Source organism: Nerophis lumbriciformis, linkage group LG11 (genome assembly GCF_033978685.3).
Source record: "Nerophis lumbriciformis linkage group LG11, RoL_Nlum_v2.1, whole genome shotgun sequence".
Lineage (NCBI taxonomy): Eukaryota > Metazoa > Chordata > Actinopteri > Syngnathiformes > Syngnathidae > Nerophis > Nerophis lumbriciformis.
This window is the reverse complement of record NC_084558.2, coordinates 42,032,417-42,059,609: the sequence shown is the minus strand read 5'-3', so window position 1 is coordinate 42,059,609 and position 27,193 is coordinate 42,032,417. Positions and strand designations below refer to the sequence as shown.

Below are 27,193 nucleotides of genomic sequence, written 5' to 3'. Positions count from 1 at the left end.
CGGTTATTCCATATAGGTGTGTTGTGTGGAGAGAAATTGTGTCTAAACAATAATTTCCAGTAAAGTAGAGCAGTGGTTCTCAACCTTTTTCCAGTGATGTACCCCCTCTGAATTTTTTTTAAATTCAAGTACCCCCTAATCAGAGCAAAGCATTTTTGGTTGAAAAAAAGAGATAGAGAAGTAAAATACAGCATTATGTCATCAGTTTCTGATTTATTAAATTGTGTAACAGTGCAAAAATATTGCTCATTTGTAGTGGTCTTTCTTGAACTATTTGGAAAAAAAAGATAGCTTTTTATTAAGGATGTCCGATAATGGCTTTTTGCCGATATCCGATATTCCGATATTGACCAAACCCTTAATTACCGATACCGATATCAACCGATACCGATATATAAAGTCGTGGAATTAACACATTATTATGCCTAATTTGGACAACCAGGTATGGTGAAGATAAAGTCCTTTTTAAAATAAATAAATAAATAAATAAATAAAATAAGATAAATAAGTTAAAAACATTTTCTTGAATAAAAAAGAAAGTAAAACAATATAAAAATAGTTACATAGAAACTAGTAATTAATGAAAATGAGTCAAATTAACTGTTAAAGGTTAGTACTATTAGTGGACCAGCAGCACGCACAATCATGTGTGCTTACGGACTGTATCCCTTGCGGACTGTATTGATATATATTGATATATAATGTAGGAACCAGAATATTAATAACAGAAAGAAACAACCCTTTTGTGTGAATGAGTTTAAATGGGGGAGGGAGGTTTTTTGGGTTGGTGCACTAATTGTAAGTGTATCTTGTGTTTTTTATGTTAATTTAATTAAAAAAAAAAAAAAAAAAAAAAGATACCTATTTAAAAAAAACAACGATATTATCGGACATCTCTAGTTTTTATTTATATTTATAAAGGATTTTTGAATTGTTGCTATTTTTAGAATATTTGAAAAAAAAACCTCACGTACCCCTTGGCATACCTTCAAGTACCCCCGGGGGTACGCGTACCCCATTTGAGAACCACTGAAGTAGGGTGTAACCAACCATGTTGACAAGGACCATAATGTATGCATCCTTTTACTATAGTGGGTCAAATGGGACAAAATCCAATAGATAAATATGTAAACATTTATTATATTATAATTAGAATTAAACATTAATCTATTTAATGTAAAAGTATAATTAATTATAGAATCATTTCGATCAGGAATGCCCAAAGTGGGGCCAAATTTGGCCCGCTGAGTTGTTGTGTTTCGCCTGCCAAAGGGTAGGATCTTTATTATTAACATTTGGGTTATTTGGGTTTCATACTTAAAGTTAGGATGTCCTGATCCGATATTCATACAAGATATTGGTGTGACACCAGCAAAAACCAAATATCGGATGGTATCAGTTTGCATGTAAACTCTCAGATACAAGCAATCCTGTAGCATGTTTACTTGTGCAAAGTTGGTAAACATCGTAGGTAGGGATGTCCGATAATGGCTTTTTGCCGATATCCGATATTCCGATATTGTCCAACTCTTAATTACCGATATCAACCGATACCGATATATACAGTCGTGGAATTAACACATTATTATGCCTAATTTGGACAACCGGGTATGGTGAAGATAAGGTCTTTAAAAAAAAAAAATTAATCAAATAAAATAAGATAAATAAATTAAAAACATTTTCTTGAATAAAAAAGAAAGTAAAACAATATAAAAAACAGTTACATAGAAACTAGTAATAAATGAAAATTAGTAAAATTAACTGTTAAAGGTTAGTACTATTAGTGGACCACAATCATGTGTGCTTACGGACTGTATCGCTTGCAGACTGTATTGATATATATTGATTATATAATGTAGGAACCAGAATATTAATAACAGAAAGAAACAACCCTTTTGTGTGAATGAGTGTAAATGAGTGTAAATGGGGGAGGTTTTTTTTTTGGGTTGGTGTACTAATAGTAAGTGTATCTTGTGTTTTTTATGTTGATTTAATTAAAAGAAAAAAAAAAAAAAAAACGATACCAATAATTTCCGATATTACATTTTAAAGCATTTATCGGACATCTCTAATCGTAGGCCATCTAGTGGTACACCAAAGGATCACTTAAATATTCAAACACGGGTTTATTTTCAAGTTATGTAATGTGTTACAATCGCCAACACTATTAAATATACTTGCTAATTAAAACCTCTACCTTGTTTTTAATGAATATCTTGGCCTACTGCGCTACTGTATTTTAATGTTGGCCATTGCGGTGGTACTTGGAGAGCCCAGTGTTTTCTGAGGTGGTACTTGGTGAAAGAAGTTTGAGAACCACCGTGGCTGTTTGGGTACTCGCAGCTACACAACAGCTCAGCACACAATAGCACACAAGCTAGACATACGTAATCATTGAACAATATTGCAGTCTAAAACTGCCCATTTGTCAATATAAACAAATATTACATAATTATAGTTGCATACTACTTAAAGTCTCCAAGGCATATTAGAAAGTACCTAGTAACAAACGTTACAACTTCACAACCTTAACGTCGTGAACGTTGTGGCCACCAGGTGTCGCAAAAAAAATGTATTACCACTCCACATCAACCTAAAGACAGCATAAGTCCATTATACTTGCCAACCCTCCCGAATTTTCCGGGAGACTCCCGAAATTCAGCGCCTCTCCCAAAAACCTCCCGGGACAGATTTTCTCCCGAAAATCTCCCGAAATTCAGGCGGACCTGAGTGACCTGTCGACAGCCTGTTTTCACGTCCGATTTCCCACAATATAAACAGCATGCCTGCCCAATCACGTTATAACTGTAGAATGATCGAGGGCGAGTTCTTGGTTTCTTATGTGGGTTTATTGTTAGGCAGTTTCATTAACGTCCTCCCAGCGCGGCAACAACACACAACAACAGCAGTCACGTTTTCGTCTACCGTAAAGCAGTTCGTCTGCCGTAAACAGCAATGTTGTGACACTCTTAAACAGGACAATACTGCCATCTACTGTACATGCATATGTCACAATAACATCTACGGCTTTTAGAGAGTGCAGTGCACAACGGCGCACACAACAAGGAGACGAAGCAGAATGCACCATCAGAGAGGGTGTTCAGCATGGTTAGAAAAATAGTGACAGAGAATAGAACAAGTATGGACAATTCAGCCCTTAACTCAACAATGAGTAGATGAGTGTTATGTGTGTGTATATGTGTAAATAAATGAACACTGATATTCAAGTATTTCTCTTATATATATATATATATATATATATATATATATATATATATATATATATATATATATATATATATATATATATATATATAATAAAAAAAAAAAAATATATATATATATATATATATATATATACATAGAAAAAAATATATATATATTATTATTTTTTTTCTATGTATATATATATATATTTTATTTTTATATTTTATTTATATATATATAGCTAGAATTCACTGGAAGTCAAGTATTTCTTATATATATATATATATATATATATATATATATATATATATATATATATATATATATATATATATATATATATAAGAAATACTTGATACCTCCCCTCTTAACCACGCCCCCAACCACGCCCCCGCCCCAACCACGCCCCCCGACCACCTCCCGAAATCGGAGGTCTCAAGGTTGGCAAGTATGCCATTGTAGATGGTTAATAATAAATAGGTTAGTGTTTTTCATGACCGCTATTGTTCTCTGTTTGACTCATTTCACTTAAACAAACCTTTTCTAAGATTCTACTCTACAAAATAATACAAATACTGTAAAACTGTATATATATATATATGATTCAGTCTGATAATATCAATAACGGAATAGGCTCGGGATCTTTCTGTGTGGAGTTTGCATGTTCTCCCCGTGACTGTGTGGGTTCCCTCCGGGTACTCCGGCTTCCTCCCACCTCCAAAGACATGCACCTGGGGATAGGTTGATTGGCAACACTAAATTGGCCCTAGTGAGTGAATGTCAGTGTGAATGTTGTCTGTCTATCTGTGTTGGCCCTGCGATGAGGCGGCGACTTGTCCAGGGTGTACACTGCCTTCCGCCCAAATGCAGCTGAGATAGGCTCCAGCACCCCCCGCCACCACAAAAGGGACAAGCGGTAGAAAATGGATGGATGGATGGAACAAAGTTTACCAGTTTGGAAATTAAGTATCTTGTCTTTGCAGTCTATTCAATTAAATATAGGTTGAAAAGGATTTGCAAATAATTGTATTCTGTTTGTATTTACGGTTTACATAACGTGCCAACTTCACTGGTTTTGGGGTTTGTACCTGAGAATCAGCCTTCCCGGTAAGGTCTATTCAGGTGTACTGGAGAGGAGGCTACGTCGGATAGTTGAACCTCGGATTCAGGAGGAACAGTGTGGTTTTCGTCCTGGTCGTGGAACTGTGGACCAGCTCTATACTCTCGGCAGGGTCCTTGAGGGTGCATGGGAGTTTGCCCAACCAGTCTACATGTGCTTTGTGGACTTGGAGAAGGCATTCGACCGTGTCCCCCGGGAAGTCCTGTTGGGAGTGCTCAGAGAGTATGGGGTATCGGACTGTCTGATTGTGGCGGTCCGCTCCCTGTATGATCAGTGTCAGAGCTTGGTCCGCATAGCCGGCAGTAAGTCAGACATGTTTCCAGTGAGGTTTGGACTCCGCCAAGGCTGCCCTTTGTCACCGATTCTGTTCATAACTTTTATGGACAGAATTTCTAGGCGCAGTCAAGGCGTTGAGGGGATCCGGTTTGGTGGCTGCAGGATTAGGTCTCTGCTTTTTGCAGATTATGTGGTCCTGATGGCTTCATCTGGCCAGGATCTTCAGCTCTCACTGGATTGGTTCGCAGTCGAGTGTGAAGCGACTGGGATGAGAATCAGCACCTCCAAGTCAGAGTCCATGGTTCTCGCCCGGAAAAGGGTAGAGTGCCATCTCCGGGTTGCGGAGGAGACCCTGCCCCAAGTGGAGGAGTTCAAGTACCTCGGAGTCTTGTTCATGAGTGAGGGAAGAGTGGATCGTGAGATCGACAGGCGGATCGGTGCGGCGTCTTCAGTAATGCGGATGCTGTATCGATCTGTTGTGGTGAAGAAGGAGCTGAGCCGGAAGGCAAAGCTCTCAATTTACTGGTCGATCTACGTTCCCATCCTCACCTATGGTCATAAGCCAAAGGTTATGACCGAAAGGACAAGATCACGGGTACAAGGGGCCGAAATGAGTTTCCTTCGCCGGATGGAGGGTCTCTCCCTTAGAGATAGGGTGAGAAGCTCTGTCATCCGGGAGGAGCTCAGAGTAAAGCCGCTGCTGTTCCACATGGAGAGGAGCCAGATGAGGTGGTTCGGGCATCTGTACCAATTATAGTCTGGAGCGCCACGCACTGAGGGTCCGATGGGGTATTCATATGGATATTAAAGTCCCCCATTATGATTATATTGTCTGCGTGCGTCACTAATTCAGCAACGAACTCTGAGAATTCATTGATAAAGTCCGAGTAGGGCCCTGGGGGGCGGTAGATAACAGCCAGGTCGAGAGGCAGCGGTGCGACAGACCTCATAGTAAGCACCTCAAACGGTTTGTATTTATTATTTAGGTTAGGGGTAAGGTTAGAAGTTTTCATTGTATATTAGTGCAACCCTCCACCCCTTTTGAGGGGACGGGCAATATGCGCATTTGTATAGTTAGGAGGAGATGCCTCATTTAGCGCAAAAAAATCGTTGGGTAGATTATGTCTCCGGCTGGCCTGGGAACGCCTCGGGATCCCCCGGGAAGAGCTGGACGAAGTGGCTGGGGAGAGGAAAGTCTGGGCTTCCCTGCTTAGGCTGCTGCACCCGCGACTCGACCTCGGATAAGCGGAAGAAGATGGATGGATGGACTTGAGAATTGTTAGGCATCAGTAAAAATAATTGTGTGTGTTTGTGGGGTTTGGGCAGTAATTTCAATACATAGTGGCCCTAAAGGTTGAAAAAAAAAAAAATCTACATATTGTATCGGTTTTGAAAATGAAAAATATCAAAAAATGTTTTTTTCAGTGTGCGGCCCTAAATGGAAAAAGTTTGGACACCCTTGGTTTGCAATGTCATCCAGCAGGTGGCAGCACAGGGGAGCGATGCCAGCAGTCCGGCTTTGGACGTCCCGTGAAGAAGTCAATCCCTCGGCGTCAACAGTGGAGCAGACATTAGACGACCAGCAGCTGTTTGTCAAACCAACACGTTTCACTTGTCCTCCTTTTGTGCGAGCGTACAACGTCTTTTATTTTTTTTATTCGTCGCGTTATTTGGGGGGGATCGTTCGCCCCGAGAGAACCGCGAGAAAGGGCGAGAAGTGACGACGGGGGACTTGTGAGACTTGGACAAACAATCCCTCTTCCTCCTCCTCTACCTTCTTCTTGTCTGCTCACTGTTTGCTGGGGAAGAAGAACATTTTCCCACCTGCCTGAAGAAACATGAGCTTTCTTTTGTAAGTTCTGCATTATAATTATTGTGTTGAGTGTTTATTATTGTGACCATCGCTTTCCGTACTACACTAAAGCATAGCTGTGTTAGCGATAGCATGTGACGGGCTAGGACTACTTCCCGGAGTGTATGCTGATGTGACGTTTACGTCTTACTTTATTTCTCTTACAAATCCATACATTTGTGGCCTGCAGGTTTAGTAACCGTCATGTAGCAGCCGCCACGACATGTCGGAGACTCGTACCTGTAACATCTACGCAGCCTTCACGTTGTACGGAAGTATTGGCGACGTGTCTCGGATAGTTGCTGGTGTGTACAATGTTGCAGTTATAGGGTCTTTAAATGTGGACTTTTTTTAAAAGTACCACTGATAGTCACACACACACACACACACACACACACACACACACACACACACACACACTATGTGTGGTGAAATTACTCTCTGCATTTGACCCATCCCCTTGTTCTGCCCCCCCTGGGAGGTGAGAGGAGCAGTGAGCAGCAGTGGTGGCTGCGCTCGGGAATCATTTTGGCGATTTAACCCCCAATTCCAGCCCTTGATGCTGAGTGCCAATCAGGGAGATAGCGGGTCCCATTTTTATAGTCCTTGGTAGGGCTGGGCCAGGGGTCGGCAACCCGCGGCTCCAGAGCCGCATGCGGCTCTTTAGCGCCGCCCTAGTGGCTCTCTGGAGCTTTTTCAAAAATGTATGAAAAATGGAAAAAGATGAGGGGGAAAAAGTCTATTTTTTGTTTTAATATGGTTTCTGTAGGAGGACAAACATGACACAAACCTCCCTAATTGTTACAAAGCACACTGTTTGTATTAAACATGCTTCACTGATTAGAGTATTTGGCTAGCGCCGTTTTGTCCTACTAATTTTGGCAGTCCTTGAACTCGCCGTAGTTTGTTTACATGTATAACTTTCTGCGACTTTCTAGGACATGTTTTATGCCACTTCTTTTTCTGTCTCATTTTGTCCACCAAACTTTTAAGGTTGTGCATGAAAGGTGAGTTTTGTTGATGTTATTGACTTGTATGGAGTGCTAATCAGACATATTTGGTCACTGCATGACTGCAAGCTAATCGATGCTAACATGCTATTTAGGCTAGCTATATGTACATATTGCATCATTATGCCTCATTTGTAGGTATATTTGAGGTCATTCAGTTTTCTTTAAGTCCTCTTAATTCAATTTATATCTCATGACACACTATATGTATGTAATATGGCTTTTAATTTTTTGCAGCTCCAGACAGATTTGTTTTTGTATTTTTGGTCCAATATGGCTCTTTCAACATTTTGGGTTGCCGACCCCTGGGCTGGGCGATATAGCCTTTTATTAATATCGCAATATTTGTAGGCCATGTCACGATACACGATATATATCTCGATATTTTGCCTTAGCCTTGAATGAACACTTGATGCATATAATCACAGCAGTATGATGATTCTATGTGTCTACATTGAAACATTCTTCTTCATACTGCATTAATATATGCTCATTTTAAGCTTTCATGCAGAGAGGGAACTCACAACTAAGTCCATTTACCAAAAGTGTATTTATTAAACAGTTATTAAGCAGTGGCACAAACATTCATGTCATTTCCAAAACAGAAAGTGCAAGATTGTCAGAGACATTTTAAAACAAGCTTTGAGTGCACTTTTGTGCATGATGTCACTAAGATGACATATCAAAAGAACACTATATTAAAGTGTACTTTTTGCGCCACTACAATAGTTTAAAACAAATAAAGTGCACTTTTGTGCATGATGTCACAAGATATTTCAATAAGTGTCACATAAAAATGAGCTGCATATCAAATAGTGTATGTCCTTCGCTATGTGGTAGGTTCCTGCGGACGTTATCTCCTTCTTTTGTTGATTTTTTTTTCATACAGTGTTGATGTGGAAATGGTTGCTTCGGCATTTTGTGGGTGTGGCACCGAACAGAGATGTTGACATGCGGAGTTTCAAACACTCGTCATTCTCTAGCGGGTGACTTTTCAAATGATGCTACATTAGCAGTGCTGCTACTTTTTGTAGCAACACTTTTGCCGCATAAACGTTGAACATATTCCCGCTTGAAGCCAAACCACCGCCAGACGATGGATCCCTTAGCTGTTTTTCTTGGGAATTAATTATTCTTCCATTTGTTACCAGATTCGCACTTTCTCTCTCTCGTATTACCACTCGCACCTCACCGTTAGCATCACAGCTAACGTTACCATGTCGCTACCTGTCTGCTCCGTGGGAGCGTGTGACGTTGCACACGTGACCATACTTGCCAACCCTCCCGGATTTTCTGGGAGACTCCCGAAATTCAGCGCCTCTCCCGAAAACCTCCCTGCACAAATTTTCTCCCGAAAATCTCCCGAAATTCAGGCGGACCTGAGTGACGTGTCGACAGCCTGTTTTCACGTCCGCTTTCCCACAATATAAACAGCATGCCTGCCCAATCACGTTATAACTGTAGAATGATCGAGGGCGAGTTCTTGGTTTCTTATGTGGGTTTATTGTTAGGCAGTTTCATTAACGTCCTCCCAGCGCGGCAACAACACACAACAACAGCAGTCACGTTTTCGTCTACCGTAAAGCAGTTCGTCTGCCGTAAACAGCAATGTTGTGACACTCTTAAACAGGACAATACTGCCATCTACTGGACATGCATATGTGACAATAACATTGAGGGCTTTTAGAGAGTGCAGTGCACAACTGCGCACACAACAAGGAGACGAAGCAGAATGCATCATCAGAGAGGGTGTTCAGCATGGTTAGAAAAATAGTGACAGAGAATAGAACAAGGATGGACAATTCAACCCTTAACCCAACAATGAGTAGATGAGTGTTATGTGTGTGTATATGTGTAGATAAATGAACACTGAAATTCAAGTATTTCTCTTTATATATATATATATAGCTAGAATTCACTGAAAGTCAAGTATTTCTTATATATATATATATATATATATATATATATGAAATACTTGACTTGGGGAATTCTAGCTGTAAATATACTCCTCCCCTCTGAACTCACGACCTACTTAGTTGTTGTGTGAGGAATACACTTTATATGAGCTCACGTGGAAATGTGTAAATAATGGAAAGTGTATTAAAGTACATATGAAGGATACATACACTATATTGCCAAAAGTATTTGGCCCCCCATCCAAATGATGAGAATCGGGTGCCCTAATCACTTCGCCCGGTGTACAAAATCAAGCACTCAGGCGTGGAGACTGTTTCTACAAACATGTGTGAAAGAATGGGCCGCTCTCGGTGATTTCCAGCGTGGAACTGTCATAGGATGCCACCTGTGCAACAAATCCAGACGTGAAATTTCCTCGCTCCTAAATATTCCAAAGTCAACTTTATTATAAGAGAAGTGAAGAGTTTGGGAACAACAGCAACTCAGCCACCAAGTGGTAGGCCACGTAAACTGACAGAGAGGGGTCAGCGGATGCTGCAGCGCATAGTGCAAAGACTTTCTGCAAAGTCAGTTGCTACAGAGCTCCAAACTTCACGTGACCTTCCAATTAGACCACGTACAGTACGCAGAGAGCTTCATGGAATGGGTTTCCATGGCCGGGCAGCTGCATCTAAGCCATACATCACCAAGTCCAATGCAAAGCGTGGGATACAGTGGACTCTAGAGCAGTGGAGACGCCTTCTCTGGACTGATGAGTCCCGCTTTTCCAACTGGCAATCTGATGGACCAGCCTGGGTTTGGAGGTTGCCAGGAGAACGCTACATTTCGGACTGCATTGTGCCGAATGTGACATTTGGTGGAGGAGGTATTATGGTGTGGGGTTGTTTTTTCAAGAGTTGGGCTTGGCCCCTTAGTTCCAGTGGGGCGGCATAGCTCGGTTGGTAGAGCGGCCGTGCCAGCAACTTGAGGGTTGCAGGTTCGATTCCCGCTTCCGCCATCCTAGTCACTGCCGTTGTGTCCTTGGGCAAGACACTTTACCCACCTGCTCCCAGTGCCACCCACACTGGTTTAAATGTAACTTAGATATTGGGTTCCACTATGTAAAGTGCTTTGAGTCACTAGAGAAAAGCGCTATATAAACATAATTCACTTCACTTCACAGTGAAATTAATGCTTTGAATGCTCCAGGATACCAAAACATTTTGGACAATTCCATGGGATGGCACTTCATATGTGAGTCAAGGCAAGTGGCCAAATACTTTTGGCAATACAGTGTATTTAGGTGACAAATCCAAACGCTCCAAATTAATGTTGTCCCAATACTATGATTTTGGTACCGGTGTTGTGCCAACATGTGATTGCCTTGATATTGACACATCTAATTTCTGCATATTTTACTATAGAATACTCTTATAAGTATTACATATATCAAAATCAAGTACCTACTATACGGTTTACTTGTTGAAATACCCTTTACAAAGCTACAATCTACCCAAACATCCACTTTGCTGCTGCCAAAAATTGATTCCAGATACTATTTTGACACTGACACATCTTATCTCTGTATTATGTACTAGAATAGCCCTATGGGCATTACATATATCAAAACCTAGTACCTACTGTACTGCGTAGTTGTTGAAATACCCTTTACAAAGCTAAAATCTACTACCCAAACAACCCCTTTGCTGCTTCCAAAAATGTACTTCAAGTAATATTTTGATCTTGACACATCTCATCTCTGCATATTTTACTAGAATACCCTTATGAGCATATATCAAAATCAAGTACCTACTGAACTGTTTACCTGTGGAAATACCCTTTACAAAGCTAAGATCTACCCAAACATCCACTTTGCTGCTTCCAAAATGTATTTCAAGTAATATTTTGATACTGACACATCTCATCTCTGCATAATTGACTAGAATACCCTTATGAGCATTGCATATACCAAAATCAAGTACCTACTGTACTGTTTACTTGTTGAAATACCCTTTTTAGAGCAAAAATCTACCCAAACGACCAGTTTGCTGTTGCCAAAAATTGATTCCAGATAATATTTTGATACCGACACATCTCATCTCTGCATAATGTACTAGAATACCCTTATGAGCATTACATATATCAACATCAAGTACCTACTGTATTGTTTACTTGTTGAAATACCCTTTACAAAGCTACGATCTACCCAAACATCCACTTTGCTGCTTCCAAAATGTATTTCAAGTAATATTTTGATACCGACACATCTCATCTCTGCATAATGTACTAGAATACCCTTATGAGCATTACATATATCAACATCAAGTACCTACTGTATTGTTTACTTGTTGAAATACCCTTTACAAAGCTACGATCTACCCAAACATCCACTTTGCTGCTTCCAAAATGTATTTCAAGTAATATTTTGATACTGACACATCTCATCTCTGCATAATTTACTAGAATACCCTTATGAGCATTGCATATACCAAAATCAAGTACCTACTGTACTGTTTACTTGTTGAAATACCCTTTTTAGAGCAAAAATCTACCCAAACGACCAGTTTGCTGTTGCCAAAAATTGATTCCAGATAATATTTCGATTCCGACACATCTCATCTCTGCATAATGTACTAGAATACCCTTATGAGCATTACATATATCAACATCAAGTACCTACTGTATTGTTTACTTGTTGAAATACCCTTTACAAAGCTAAGATCTACCCAAACATCCACTTTGCTGCTTCCAAAATGTATTTCAAGTAATATTTTGATACTGACACAGCTCATCTCTGCATAATTTACTAGAATACCCTTATGAGCATTGCATATACCAAAATCAAGTACCTACTGTACTGTTTACTTGTTGAAATACCCTTTTTAGAGCAAAAATCTACCCAAACGACCAGTTTGCTGCTGCCAAAAATTGATTCCAGATAACATTTTGATACCGACACATCTCATCTCTGCATAATGTACTAGAATACCCTTATGAGCATTACACATATCAACATTAAGTACTTCACTGTACTGTTTACTTTTTGAAATACCCTTTACAAAGCTACGATCTACCCAAACATCCACTTTGCTGCTTCCAAAATGTATTTCAAGTAATATTTTGATACCGACACATCTCATCTCTGCATAATGTACTAGAATACCCTTATGAGCATTACATATATCAACATCAAGTACCTACTGTATTGTTTACTTGTTGAAATACCCTTTACAAAGCTACGATCTACCCAAACATCCACTTTGCTGCTTCCAAAATGTATTTCAAGTAATATTTTGATACTGACACATCTCATCTCTGCATAATTTACTAGAATACCCTTATGAGCATTGCATATACCAAAATCAAGTACCTACTGTACTGTTTACTTGTTGAAATACCCTTTTTAGAGCAAAAATCTACCCAAACGACCAGTTTGCTGCTGCCAAAAATTGATTCCAGATAATATTTTGACTCCGATACATCTCCATCCATCCATCCATTTTCTACCGCTTATTCCCTTTAGGGGTCGCGGGGGGCGCTGGAGCCTATCTACATCTCATCCCTGCATAATGTACTATAATACCCTTATGAGCATTACATATATCAACATCAAGTACTTCACTGTACTGTTTACTTTTTGAAATACCCTTTACAAAGCTAAAATCTACCCAAACAACCTCTTTGCTGCTTCCAAAAATTGATTTCAAGTAATATTTTGATCTTGACACATCTCATCTCTGCATATTTTACTACAATACCCTTATGAGCATATATCAAAATCAAGTACCTCCTGTACTGTTTACTTGTTGAAATACCCTTTACAAAGCTAAAATCTACCCAAACAACCGTTGCTGCTTCCAAAAATGTATTTCAAGTAATATTTCGGTATTGACACATCTCATCTCAAATATAAAAATGTTTTCTCTCAGTACATACTGGAGCTGTGTACCATTTGTCTGTCACAGAATGACATCACACTAAGACATTCAGTGACAGTTTTACAGTTTTTATCAGTGTTTTTTTTTTTTTTTTTAGTTATTTAAATTTTTGTTACAATGAAAACCTTTTAAACAAAGTGTTTGCTAGTGAAGTTTTCAGAAATTTGTAGGTATATTCTTGCTATCGTTTACATTTCCAGAATGCATAATATTGTTTTTTAGAGAAATGCTTCAATCAATCAATCAATTTTTGGCAGCAGCAAAGTGGCCATTTGGGTAGATTTTAGCTTAGTAAAGGATATTTCAATAAGTAAACAGTACAGTAGGTACTTAATTTTGATATACATAATGCTCATAAGGGTATTCTAAGTAATATATGCAGAAATGAGATGTGTCAATATCAAAATATTACTTAATCAATTTTTGGAAGCAGCAAAGGTGTCGTTTGGGTAGATTTTAGCGTTGTAAAGGGTATTTCAACAAGTAAACAGTATAGTAGGTACTTGATTTTGATATATCAAATGCTCATACAGGTATTCTAGTAAAATAAAAATAAATGTTTTCACAAACTCAAAAATGTTTTACAAACTCAAAAAAATGTTTTCACGAACTCATAAATGTTACAAACTAAAAATTTTTTTTCACAAACTCAAAAAAAATGTTTCACAAACTCAAAAATGTTTCAGAAACTCAATTTTTTTTTCACAAACTCAAAAATGTTTCACAAACTCCCCAAAATATTTTTTTGCATTTGTGAAACATTTGTTTGCGTTTGTGAAACATTTTTGAGTTTCTGAAACATTTTTTTGAGTTTCTGAAACATTATTTTGAGTCAGTGGAGTTTTGGCAGTAATTTCACTCCATTAAAAACTACACAAACTCAAGAAGTATTTAACAAATTAAAAAAAAAAAAAGTTTCACTAACTCGAATGTTTCACAAACTCAAAAATGTTTCACAAACTCCCAAAATGTTTCATTAAATCATAAATGTTTCACAAACTCCAAAATGTTTCATAAACTCAAATGTTTCATAAATGCAAACAAATATTTTGGGGAGTTTGTGGAACATTTTTTTGAGTTTGTGGAACATTTTTTTGAGTTTATGGAACATTTTTTTGAGTTTGTGGAACATTTTTTTGAGTTTGTGAAACATTTTTGAGTTTGTGAAACATTTATTTGAGCTTGCAATGGGGTTTTGGCAGCAATTTCGCGCCATTCACTTTGTGTTCAAATCATATTTGAGTTTGTGGATGAAAACATTTTATTCCTAAAATAATCATTAAACATGTTTTATGTGTTGGTACACATTATTTTACAGTACCTCAAATTAAAACCGCATTTTAATGTGATTTTATTAAATATAAGCTATAGTATTTGAGTTTTAAAAGCTCCACAAACTGAGTCACCGCTTGTTGTTTCCCAAAACACTGGTGGGAAGCGCGGATGTATACAAGTAATTAAAGAACACAAATAATGATCTACCATTTGAAAGTGTTGTTTAGTAAATGTTAACTTGAAATAAAAGTCTTTTAGTATGATACTTTGTTTACTGCAGAATATTTGTGAAGACTAGCAAAAAACAAAATAACTTTTAGAGGAAAATAAGTTGTTCACTTTACCCCTACAAAACATACCAAAAAAGTAGTAAAATCATGGCTATAAGACCGTAGCATGGGTTACCTGTACTGTTGGACCTCCAGTAAACACAATTATAGATATGAACAAAATGACAGTTGTTAGCTGTTAGCATATATTACCTCTAGAGATGTCCGATAATGGCTTTTTTGCCGATATTCCGATATTGTCCAACTCTTAATTACCGATTCTGATATCAACCGATACCGATATATACAGTCGTGGAATTAACACATTATTATGCCTCATTTTGTTGTGATGCCCCGCTGGATGCATTAAACAATGTAACAAAGTTTTCCAAACTAAATCAACTCAAGTTATGGGAAAAAAATGCCAACATGGCACTGCCATATTTATTATTGAAGTCACAAAGTGCATTATTTTTTTTAACATGCCTCAAAACAGCAGCTTGGAATTTGGGATATGCTCTCCCTGAGAGAGCATGAGGAGGTTGAGGTGGGCGGGGTTGAGGCGGGGGGTGTATATTGTAGCGTCCCGGAAGAGTTAGTGCCGCAAGGGGTTCTGGGTATTTGTTCTGTTGTGTTTATGTTGTGTTACGGTGCGGATGTTCTCCCGAAATGTGTTTGTCATTCTTGTTTGGTGTGGGTTCACAGTGTGCCGCATATTTGTAACAGTGCGAGTTGTTTATACGGCCACCCTCAGTGTGACCTGTATGGCTCTTGACCAAGTATGAATTGCATTCAGTTGTGTGTGTGAAAAGCCGTAGATATTATGTGATTGGGCCGGCATGCAAAGGCAGTGCCTTTTAAGGTTTATTGGCGCTCTATACTTCTCCCTACGTCCGTGTACCACTCCGTACAGCGGCGTTTTAAACAGTCATAAATTTTACTTTTTGAAACCGATACCGATAATTTTCGATATTATATTTTAAAGCATTTATCTAATTACCTCAATCAAACATGGTGGAAATGTCTGTTACAAGATACTACAGTAGTAAACCGTAGGGATGCGGTACTCGGTATAATCCTGCACGGTACAATCCGCCTTCAATAAAAAAAATGGTGATGTTATTTGAGATTGGATGATATGAAAAAATGTATTGTGATCATTTTTTTAACCATATCGCCCAGCCCTACTCCACATTACTTGTGTGGTTCGACATCTCTTGCTAAAAGAGAAAAATGTGTGTTCGGTGTGAATGATGGGCAAAATTCCAAGGCGTATGATTGTTTTGTTTACATAACAGCAAATCACAATCAATGTAGACATGCACACACACCCCTTAGGTGAAACAAGCTCACGTCAGTAGCCTGGATGCTGGGGTTGGTTTTGGAAGTGATATAAGACCCATATGTAACGTTAACCGTAACCTTGTTCATCACAGGAAGATGTTACTACCCAAGCATAAATATTGTTGTGTTTACACGGAAGTGACCTAATTATGTTTATGCCAACTCTTCCTGTCGACACGCAATAAACCCAACAGGTCCGTGTGGACAAACTGCATTGTCTGTGAGACTTCAGAGCTTTTCCACAATCGACAGATCCTCCAAACTGAGCGTGTTCCTCCCCGCTGTGACTCACATGAGTTGTTAAACCGGGGCCATGACAGAGATTGAACACCGGGCCTCCCCGAGTGGCCTCATTAGAGACACAGAGACACTCTGTTCTCCACCCCTTGTTCCGCTCTGCCAAACCTGTCCTGCTCAACTCTTTTGTCAGCATATTCTTTAAAAAAAAAGAAACTGTTATGAAGACGTATTGTTAGCAAAGTGGTCGACCTGTACCTCTATGTGTGTTAGAGATCGACCAATTAATGGCGCCAATATTTGGTGTCGGCATTAAAAAATAAAAAATAAAAAAATAACATCAGCAGATTCAATATACAGCAGTGGTCAAAAGTTTACATACACTTGTAAAGAACATAATGTTATGGCTGTCTTCAGTTTCCAATAATTTCTACAACTCTTATTTTTTTTGTGATAGAGTGATTGGAGCACATACTTGTTTGTCACAAAAAATGTTCATGAAGTTTGGTTCTTTTATGAATTTATTATGGATCTACTGAAAATGTGACCAAATCTGCTGGGTCAAAAGTATACATACAACAATGTTAATATTTGGTTACATGTCCCTTGGCAAGTTTCACTGCAATAAGGCGCTTTTGGTAACCATCCACAAGCTTCTGGCAAGCTTCTGGTTGAATTTATGACCACTCCTCTTGACAGAATTGGTGCAGTTCAGCTGAATTTGTTGGTTTTCCGACATGGACTTGTTTCTTCAGCATTGTCCACCTGTTCTCAATGGGGTTTAAAGGGGAACATTATCACAATTTCAGAAGGGTTTAACCCATTAAAAATCAGTTCCCAGTGGCTTATTTTATTTTTCGAAGTTTTTTTCAAAATTTTACCCATCACGCAATATCCTTAAAAAAAGCTTCAAAGTGCCTGATTTTAACCATCGTTATATACACCCGTCCATTTTCCTGTGACGTCACATAGTGATGCTGATACAAACAAACATGGCGGATAGAACAGCAAGCTATAGCGACATTAGCTCGGATTCAAACTCGGATTTCAGCGGCTTAAGCGATTCAACAGATTACGCATGTATTGAAACGGATGGTTGTAGTGTGGAGGCAGGTAGCGAAAACGAAATTGAAGAAGAAACTGAAGCTATTGAGCCATATCGGTTTGAACCGTATGCAAGCGAAACCGACGAAAACGACACGACAGCCAGCGACACGGGAGAAAGCGAGGACGAATTCGGCGATCGCCTTCTAACCGATTGGTATGTGTTTGTTTGGCATTAAAGGAAACTAACAACTATGAACTAGGTTTACAGCATATGAAATACATTTGGCAACAACATGCACTTTGAGAGTGCAGACAGCCCAATTTTCATCAATTAATATATTCTGTAGACATACCCTCATCCGCTCTCTTTTCCTGAAAGCTGATCTGTCCAGTTTTGGAGTTGATGTCAGCAGGCCAGGGAAGCTAGGGTCGATGTTCTTCTCTTGATCATCTTCGGTGGCAAAAGGGACGGTAGAAGCGGTGTGAACCAAGACATCCAGGGGGTTTAGCTCGCTCGTCTGCGGGAACAAACTGCCGCCATTGCTTGCCGTGCTACTTTGAAAAATAAAATAAGCCACTGGGAACTGATTTTTAATGGTTTTAACCCTTCTGAAATTGTGATAATGTTCCCCTTTAACCTTATCTTCCAAGCGTTTTTTTTAATCATCTTTAACATCCCTCCCCAAAAAAGAAATGTGTTCTTGTCTCAAAATGATTGTGAACAATAGGCAAAATTTCAAAAAAAGTGCAGTTCCATTTTTAACTGTGGTGTTCTCTTCTTGCAGTACGTCTCCTCTGCTTACCTGTCAAAGCTTTCATATTTTTGCTGGGGGATCCAGTTTTTCCTCCTTCTTTCTTGGCATCTTCACAGTCCTGTTTAATTTGTTTTCGCTACTGCAGCAATCGAGTCGCTCTTAACAAATTCGTAACAAATGGAAGATTATTATATACGGTATTTTCCGGACTATAGATTGCACCGACATATAGGCTGCACCCACAACATTTTTAGAAGAAAACATTTTTCCATATATTAGCCAAACTGGACTATAAGCCGTAGATCGATACTTTGTCAAATTAGTTATGTAGGCATAAGCATTTTGTAAATGTTTGACATACCTTAATAGTTTCCAAACGGCGCCTGTAACACGGCAGTAAAACGGCTGATCAAACAAAACAGAAGTCATTGTCATAGACCCACTAGCTGCAGAAGATGTTTCTCCAATCAGCTAAACAGACTCAATAACTCCATGGTGATGTTTCAGTGAATTTACAAAACTGAAACAATGTAAAAATAATGCCTTTGTACAAACCCTGTTTCCATATGAGTTGGGAAATTGTGTTGGATGTAAATATAAACGGAATACAATGATTTGCAAATCCTTTTCAACCCATATTCAATTGAATGCACTACAAAGACAACATATTTGATGTTCAAACTGATAAACTTTATTTATTTTTTTGCAAATAATAATTAACTTAGAATTTCATGGCTGCAACACGTGCCAAAGTAGTTGGGAAAGGGCATGTTCACCACTGTGTTACATGGCCTTTCCTTTTAACAACACTGGGATCTGAGGAGACACATTTATCAAGCTTCTCAGGTGGAATTCTTTCCCATTCTTGCTTGATGTACAGCTTAAGTTGTTCAACAGTCCGGGGTTTCCGTTGTGGTATTTTAGGCTTCATAATGCGCCACACATTTTCAATGGGAGACAGGTCTGGACTACAGGCAGGCCAGTCTAGTACACGCACTCTTTTACTATGAAGCCACATTGATGTAACACGTGGCTTGGCATTGTCTTGCTGAAATAAGCAGGGGCGTCCATGGTAACGTTGCTTAGATGGCAACATATGTTGCTCCAAAACCTGTATGTACCTTTCAGCATTAATGGCGCCTTCACAGATGTGTAAGTTACCCATGTCTTGGGCACTAATACACCCCCATACCATCACAAGATGCTGGCTTTTCAACTTTGCGCCTATAACAATCCGGATGGTTCTTTTCCTCTTTGGTCCGGAGGACACGACGTCCACAGTTTCCAAAAACAATTTGAAATGTGGACCCGTCAGACCACAGAACACTTTTCCACTTTGTATCAGTCCATCTTAGATGAGCTCAGGCCCAGCGAAGCCGACTGCATTTCTGGGTGTTGTTGATAAACGGTTTTTGCCTTGCATAGGAGAGTTTTAACTTGCACTTACAGATGTAGCGACCAACTGTAGTTACTGACAGTGGGTTTCTGAAGTGTTCTTGAGCCCATGTGGTGATATCCTTTACACACTGATGTCGCTTGTTGATGCAGTACAGCCTGAGGGATCGAAGGTCACGGGTTTAGCTGCTACTGCATTTCTCCAGATTCTCTGAACCCTTTGATGATATTACGGACCGTAGATGGTGAAATCCCTAAATTCCTTGCGATAGCTGGTTGAGAAAGATTTTTCTTAAACTGTTCAACAATTTGCTCACGCATTTGTTGACAAAGTGGTGACCCTCACCCCATCCTTGTTTGTGAATGACTGAGCATTTCATGGAATCTACTTTTATACCCAATCATGGCACCCACCTGTTCCCAATTTGCCTGTTCACCTGTGGGATGTTCCAAATAAGTGTTTGATGAGCATTCCTCAACTTTCTCAGTATTTATTGCCACCTTTCCCAACTTCTTTGTCACGTGTTGCTGGCATCAAATTCTAAAGTTAATGATTATTTGCAAAAAAAAAAAAAGTTTATCAGTTTGCACATCAAATATGTTGTCTTTGTAGCATATTCAACTGAATATGGGTTGAAAATGATTTGCAAATCATTGTATTTCATTTATATTTACATCCAACACAATTTCCCAACTCATATGGAAACGGGGTTTGTAAGTTAATTATATTAACGCAAATATTCAAAAAACGTGTTAGAAGCCCTGACTCTGCTACCACCCCCCACCCCCCCACCCCCCCGCCTGTCTGTGCGTCGGTTGAGGTGGGCGGGGTTTGGTAGCGAGGGGTGTATAATGTATCCCGGAAGAGTTAGGGCTGCATGGGATTCTGGGTATTTGTCCTGTTGTGTTTGTGTTGTGTTACGGTGCAGATGTTCTCCCGAAATTTGTTTGTCATTCTTGTTTGGTGTGGGTTCACAGTGTGGCGCATTATTAGTAAGAGTGTTAAAGTTGTTTTTTTTATACCTCCACCGTCAGTGTGACCTGTGTGGTTGTTGACCAAGTATGCTTGCTGTCACCCACATGAGCAAGCGGAAGCCTCATACCACGTGTGGCTGATCAGGCACGCTGGCTGTAGTGGGTGCTATATGCTGTACCATCACGGCACGCATGACGCTGAGCCTATCATTTAAAACCCGCGTGCCGCACCAGCTTTCAAATTCCACATAAAGGTGTGGGCAGGTGTGGGCAGCGTGTCTGAGACCCCTGGTTTATACATAGCACAAAGCAAAAAAAAAAACTTTGTATGCAGTGTTATTTCATTTAAAATTTCAAAAAAGTTTTGCGGCTCCCATTGTTCTCTATAGTTTGTGAAACTGGTCAAAATGGCTCTTTGACTGGTAAAGGTTGCCGACCCCTGCATTAAACAATGTAACAAGGTTTTCCAAAATAAATCAACTCAAGTTATGGAAAAAAATGCCAACATGGCACTGCCATATTTATTATTGAAGTCACAAAGTGCATTATTTTGTGTATATTGTAGCATCCCGGAAGAGTTAGTGCTGCAAGGGTTCTGGGTATTTGTTCTGTTGTGTTTATGTTGTGTTACGGTGCGGATGTTCTCTCGAAATGTGTTTGTCATTCTTGTTTGGTGTGGGTTCACAGTGTGGCGCATATTTGTAACAGTGTTAAAGTTGTTTATACGGCCACCTTCAGTGTGACCTGTATGGCTGTTGACCAAGTATGCTTGCGTTCACTTGTGTGTGTGAAAAGCCGTAGATATTATGTGATTGGACAGACACGCAAAGGCAGTGCCTTTAAGGTTTATTGGCGCTCTGTACTTCTCCCTACGTCCGTGTACCACTCCGTACAGCTGCGTTTTAAAAAGTCATACATTTTACTTTTTGATACCGATAATTTCCGATATTACATTTTAAAGCATTTATCGGCCGATAATATCGGACTACCGATATTATCTCTACTTACAATGTAATAAATCCATAGACTGCTATACAATTGTATAATATTGAGTAAATGGTGAGTTATTGTGATGCAGACAAATGCCATATTTTTACCAATTTTCCCATATTTTGGAATGTAAATATTGATGCTCCTCTTAGACCCGTAATAAATGTGTTTGATGTTTTTGCTGCTAAATTAACCTTATCATTTTAGCCGCATAAAACATGTTGCTACTGGTCCCATGTTTCCTAAGAAATTATGCTAAAAACACAACTTTAAGCCTTGTTCAGCTGTTTACTGACGTATACTGTCCATGTTTAAAAACTTTTGCTGCATATGAATATCTTCTACAAATATCGGGTATCGGCCTCCCTGAAAAAAAACATGTTGGTCGATCTCACACTTTTCTTCTCTGGATTGCAGCGGAAATCGCGCCTCCAAGACGTTCAAGCCCAAAAAGAACATCCCGGAGGGCTCTCATCAGTACGAGCTGTTGAAACATGCCGAGGCCACGCTGGGGAGCGGCAACCTGCGCATGGCCGTCATGCTGCCCGACGGCGAGGACCTCAACGAGTGGGTGGCAGTCAACAGTAAGCCCCAAACTTCACTTTTTCACCCCTTTGTGCTGTCTTTAAAGCCCCTCATGGAGATGATTGCGGGTGGAAATCACATTGCGCCTTTTCGCTTGGCTCAGCTTCATTTCTGTGAAAACCACACCAGCTTTATTGCATCATTCGGTACGAGACGGGTTGACAAATCACAACAAGCGGCACTCGTTCGTTACTAAGGATGGGCGATATGGCTTAAAAGCAATAACGATATACAATACAGGCCAAAAGTTTACAATGCGTTTCCTTTATTTTCATGACTATTTACATTGTAGATTGTCACTGAAGGCATCAAAACTATGACACCTGTGAAGTGAAGACCTTTTCAGGTGACTACCTCTTGAAGCTCATGGAGAGAATGCCAAGAGTATGCAAAACAGTAATCAGAACAAAAGGTGTTTTTTTTGAAGAAACTACAATATAAAACATGTTTTCAGTTATTTCACCTTTTTTTGTGAAGTACATAACTCCACATGTGTTCATCCATAGTTTTGATGCCTTCATTGACAATCTACAATGTAAATAGTCATGAAAATAAAGAAAACACATTGAATGAGAAGGTGTGTCCCAACTTTTGGCCTGTACTGTATATCACGATATATTGTTTGGTTTGCATTTCAAAACGGGTTATGAAGGCTTTTCATTTGGCTGCTGACCTATGCAGTAACATTATGTCATTTTTTATTGTTCTGTTTTCTCAAAACTATTAATAATCTACTTGGTAATTTTCTGTCCTGCAGGGATGGTCCAAAACTTACACCAGTTTTGGGAGATACTACAAATTTTGGTATACATTGGTCCAAGTCCTCCTATGTCCAGGGACGTATTTTCTGAGTTCATAAACAACAACAAAATGACAAAAGAACTTGTGGTGCTAAAAAAATATTGATGTAATTATTGTAGTATCGACAAAATATGGCTTTTGTATTTGGTATCGTTACAGTGGATATTGTTTACATTCAAGAGCGCCAGCTTGCTGTTAGTGGTTAGCTATTGTATCCTCCTACGGTGTGTAGTGAAGCATGTTTAGCTATTCCTCGTCCTGCAGGGATGATATTTGTCAGAAACGTACATTATTTGTCGCCATGGAGGCGAGGATTAGTGATTTAGAAGTAACTAAAACACTGCGGACAGACGTTAACCGCTAGCTATGTTTTAAAGCACCGTTTGCAGAGCAGCGCTTCAGTATTTATAGCTTCACCTTTATCGTTAGTTTTGAAGTAAAAATATGTCCATTCTCCCTCTTCTGTCTCTTGTCTGTTGACTCGCAACATGTGCCATCATGTCCATTAAAACAAGTACCAATATTTTTCAATGGCAGTATAATACCTTTTTTTTATTCATTAGTACCATGGTACAAACCCCGTTTCCATATGAGTTGGGACATTGTATTAGATGTAAATATAAACGGAATACATCCATCCATCCATCCATTTTCTACCGCTTATTTAATACAATGATTTGCAAATCATTTTCAACCCATATTCAGTTGAATATGCTACAAAGACAACATATTTGATGTTCAAACTGATAAACTTTTTTTTTTTTTTTGCAAATAATCATTAACTTTAGAATTTGATGCCAGCAACACGTGACAAAGAAGTTGGCAATAAATACTGATAAAGTTGAGGAATGCTCATCAAACACTTATTTGGAACATCCCACAGGCGTGCAGGCTAATTGGGAACAGGTGGGTGCCATGATTGGGTATAAAAACAGCTTCCCAAAAAATGCTCAGTCTTTCACAAGAAAGGATGGGGCGAGGTACACCCCTTTGTCCACAACTGCGTGAGCAAATAGTCAAACAGTTTAAGAACAACGTTTCTCAAAGTGCAATTGCAAGAAATTTAGGGATTTCAACATCTACGGTCCATAATATCATCAAAAGGTTCAGAGAATCTGGAGAAATTACTCCACGTAAGCGGCATGGCCGGAAACCAACATTGAATGACCGTGACCTTCGATCCCTCAGACGGCACTGTATCAAAAACCGACATCAATCTCTAAAGGATATCACCACATGGGCTCAGGAACACTTCAGAAAACCACTGTCACTAAATACAGTTGGTCGCTACATCTGTAAGTGCAAGTTAAAGCTCTACTATGCAAAGCGAAAGCCATTTATCAACAACATCCAGAAACGCCGCCGGCTTCTCTGGGCCCGAGATCATCTAAGATGGACTCATGCAAAGTGGAAAAGTGTTCTGTGGTCTGACGAGTCCACATTTCAAATTGTTTTTGGAAATATTCGACATCGTGTCATCCGGACCAAAGGGGAAGCGAACCATCCAGACTGTTATCGACGCAAAGTTCAAAAGCCAGCATCTGTGATGGTATGGGGGTGCATTAGTGCCCAAGGCATGGGTAACTTACACATCTGTGAAGGCACCATTAATGCTGAAAGGTACATACAGTTTTTGGAACAACATATGCTGCCATCTAAGCGCCATCTTTTTCATGGACGCCCCTGCTTATTTCAGCAAGACAATGCCAAGCCACAATCAGCACGTGTTACAACAGCGTGGCTTCGTACAAAAAGAGTGCGGGTACTTTCCTGGCCCGCCTGCAGTCCAGACCTGTCTCCCATCGAAAACGCGTGGCGCATTATGAAGCGTAAAATACGACATCGGAGACCCCGAACTGTTGAACGACTGAAGCTCTACATAAAACAAGAATGGGAAATAATTCCACTTTCAAAGCTTCAACAATTAGTTTCCTCAGTTCCCAATCGTTTATTGAGTGTTGTTAAAAGAAAAGGTGATGTAACACAGTGGTGAACATGCCCTTTCCCAACTACTTTGGCACGTGTTGCAGCCATGAAATTCTAAGTTAATTATTATTTGCAAAAAAAAAATAAAGTTTATGAGTTTGAACATCAAATATCTTGTCTTTGTAGTGCATTCAATTGAATATGGGTTGAAAAGGATTTGCAAATCATTGTATTCCGTTTATATTTACATCTAACACAATTTCCCAACTCATATGGAAATGGGGTTTGTACTTTATTAGTGCCGGTATACTGTACAACCTGTAAACGATGCAAGGCGCTGGTCCCCGTCAAGGCCGATAGTACCACACCACCTTAGCCGCGCTCACCCTGTAGAGCATAGCTGTAACTTCCTGGCACTAAACCTGCAGAAAATAGTTCTTCTCAGGTTTCTCTATGTTTACATTTTCACACTATTTTGTTACACTTCATTAAACATTTCTTACACGTTCCTTATTTTTGCACCTTCTTTTTAAGAGCTTATTGTTCGATGTGATTTTACAGTTTTGTTTACATTGTTGAGTGTTTTGCATGTTTGTGTTGGCATTTCCTTTCCTTCCTGCTTTGATAGCTGAGGGGATTCAAATCAGAGGAAGGTTACATTTAAAATATTACATTTAACATACTTTATCCTGGTCCTTATTTTCTATAGGTTATAAAAAAAATAACAATTATCGATATCGACCGATACAAAACATTTATATTGTGATACAGTTTTCAGCCATTTGGTTCAGTCCTAATCCAAACACAGAAAAATAAGTACTATCTCAGGATGGGATCCCAGCCAATCACGGGGAACCTGACAAAGCCTTGTGATTGAAAGTCGTCTTCAATATGCACTTAAGGCATTTAAATTTGCGGAAAAATTGCCGGGGAATATTAACAAAAATATTTAAATGTCTCATCACCAAGGATTTGCCCTTCGGTGCCACCGACCCCCTGTTGAAGACCTCTGATTTGTGTTAAATACAATGATGTTGGCTATTTAAACGAATAATCACATATGCTTTGTTTTGCTTCAACACAAGTGGGTGGCGACCCAATGACCACGGGAAAATGAGGGATGGAAACAGGAGTTCAGAACATTCCGAGAGAGATTCCCCCATCCAATAAGAATTGTACCCCAGAGCAAAAATAATTTCCTTAATAGTTGATATAAAAAACTTTTCCTATGCCAATCCGTACTGTCCACCAATTGACAGAAGGCTGCTAGGGTTGGAATTGGGGGTTAGATCACTAAAAATGATTCCCGGGGCGGCCACCGCTGCTGCTCACTGCTCCCCTCACCTCCCAGGGGGTGACCAAGGGTGATGGGTCAAATGCAGAGAATAATTTGGCCACACCTTGTGTGTGTGACAATCATTGGTGTTAGAATAATTGTATCTAAGTTATCACAAAACTTTGTGTTGCCATGAGTTCCCAATCCAATCCAATCCACTTTATTTATATAGCACATTTAAACAACAAAACTGTTTCCAAAGTGCTGCACAACAATATTAAAAACAATATTAAAAAAAATATTAAAAACAATATTCAAATATTATCCTTAGCTCCACCAATGACTGATTAAAAACAAAAAATAAATAAACATAAAACCAATATAAAAACAATATAAAAATAAATATGATTAAAAAACGATTTTTCCCGGCGAGAAGACAAAAGCTGTCTTTGATCCTACCAAGAAGAAGGCTTGTAAAACTCCACTGTGTAGGATGGGAAGCAACGTGAAGGTGTTCTGTTTCTTTGATGTATTGTAATCCACAGAAAGATTTTGTCTTGACCCGAGAACTACAAAGCGGAGAGGAGGCAGGACCAGACTCCCCTCCAGACGACCTTTTTGTTGAACTGTTTTAATCAAAGGCGATGGCTGTTTACGACCCCCCTCCCTTAGAAACAGCTGTTGCCATGGACGGCATGGCGCAGTGGAAGAATGGCCGTGCGCGACCCGAGGGTCCCTGGTTCAATCCCCACCTAGTACCAACCTCGTCATGTCCGTTGTGTCCTGAGCAAGACACTTCACCCTTGCTCCTGATGGGTGCTGGTTAGCGCCTTGCATGGCAGCTCCCTCCATCAGTGTGTGTGAATGTGTGTGTGAATGGGTAAATGTGGAAGTAGTGTCAAAAGCGCTTTGAGTACCTTGAAGGTAGAAAAGCGCTATACAAGTACAACCCATTTATCATTTATTATTTATTAATCAGGGAAAGTCCAAATAAAAGAGGAGGCGTACAATCTTTTGTC

The 27,193-nt window shown here is 39.4% G+C and overlaps 1 protein-coding gene across 1 annotated transcript in view; it reads left to right on the top strand.

The window, feature by feature from the left end:
- Positions 1 to 6,119: 6,119 nt before the first annotated feature.
- LOC133610358 (MOB kinase activator 1B) overlaps positions 6,120 to 27,193 on the top strand; it is a 51,800-nt gene continuing 30,726 nt past the window's right edge. Inside the window, exons 1-2 of the mRNA XM_061966547.2 lie at positions 6,120 to 6,455; positions 22,004 to 22,170. Coding sequence (XP_061822531.1) covers positions 6,442 to 6,455; positions 22,004 to 22,170 — 181 coding nt within the window. The 5' untranslated portion in view covers positions 6,120 to 6,441. The remainder of the gene's footprint in view (positions 6,456 to 22,003; positions 22,171 to 27,193) is intronic.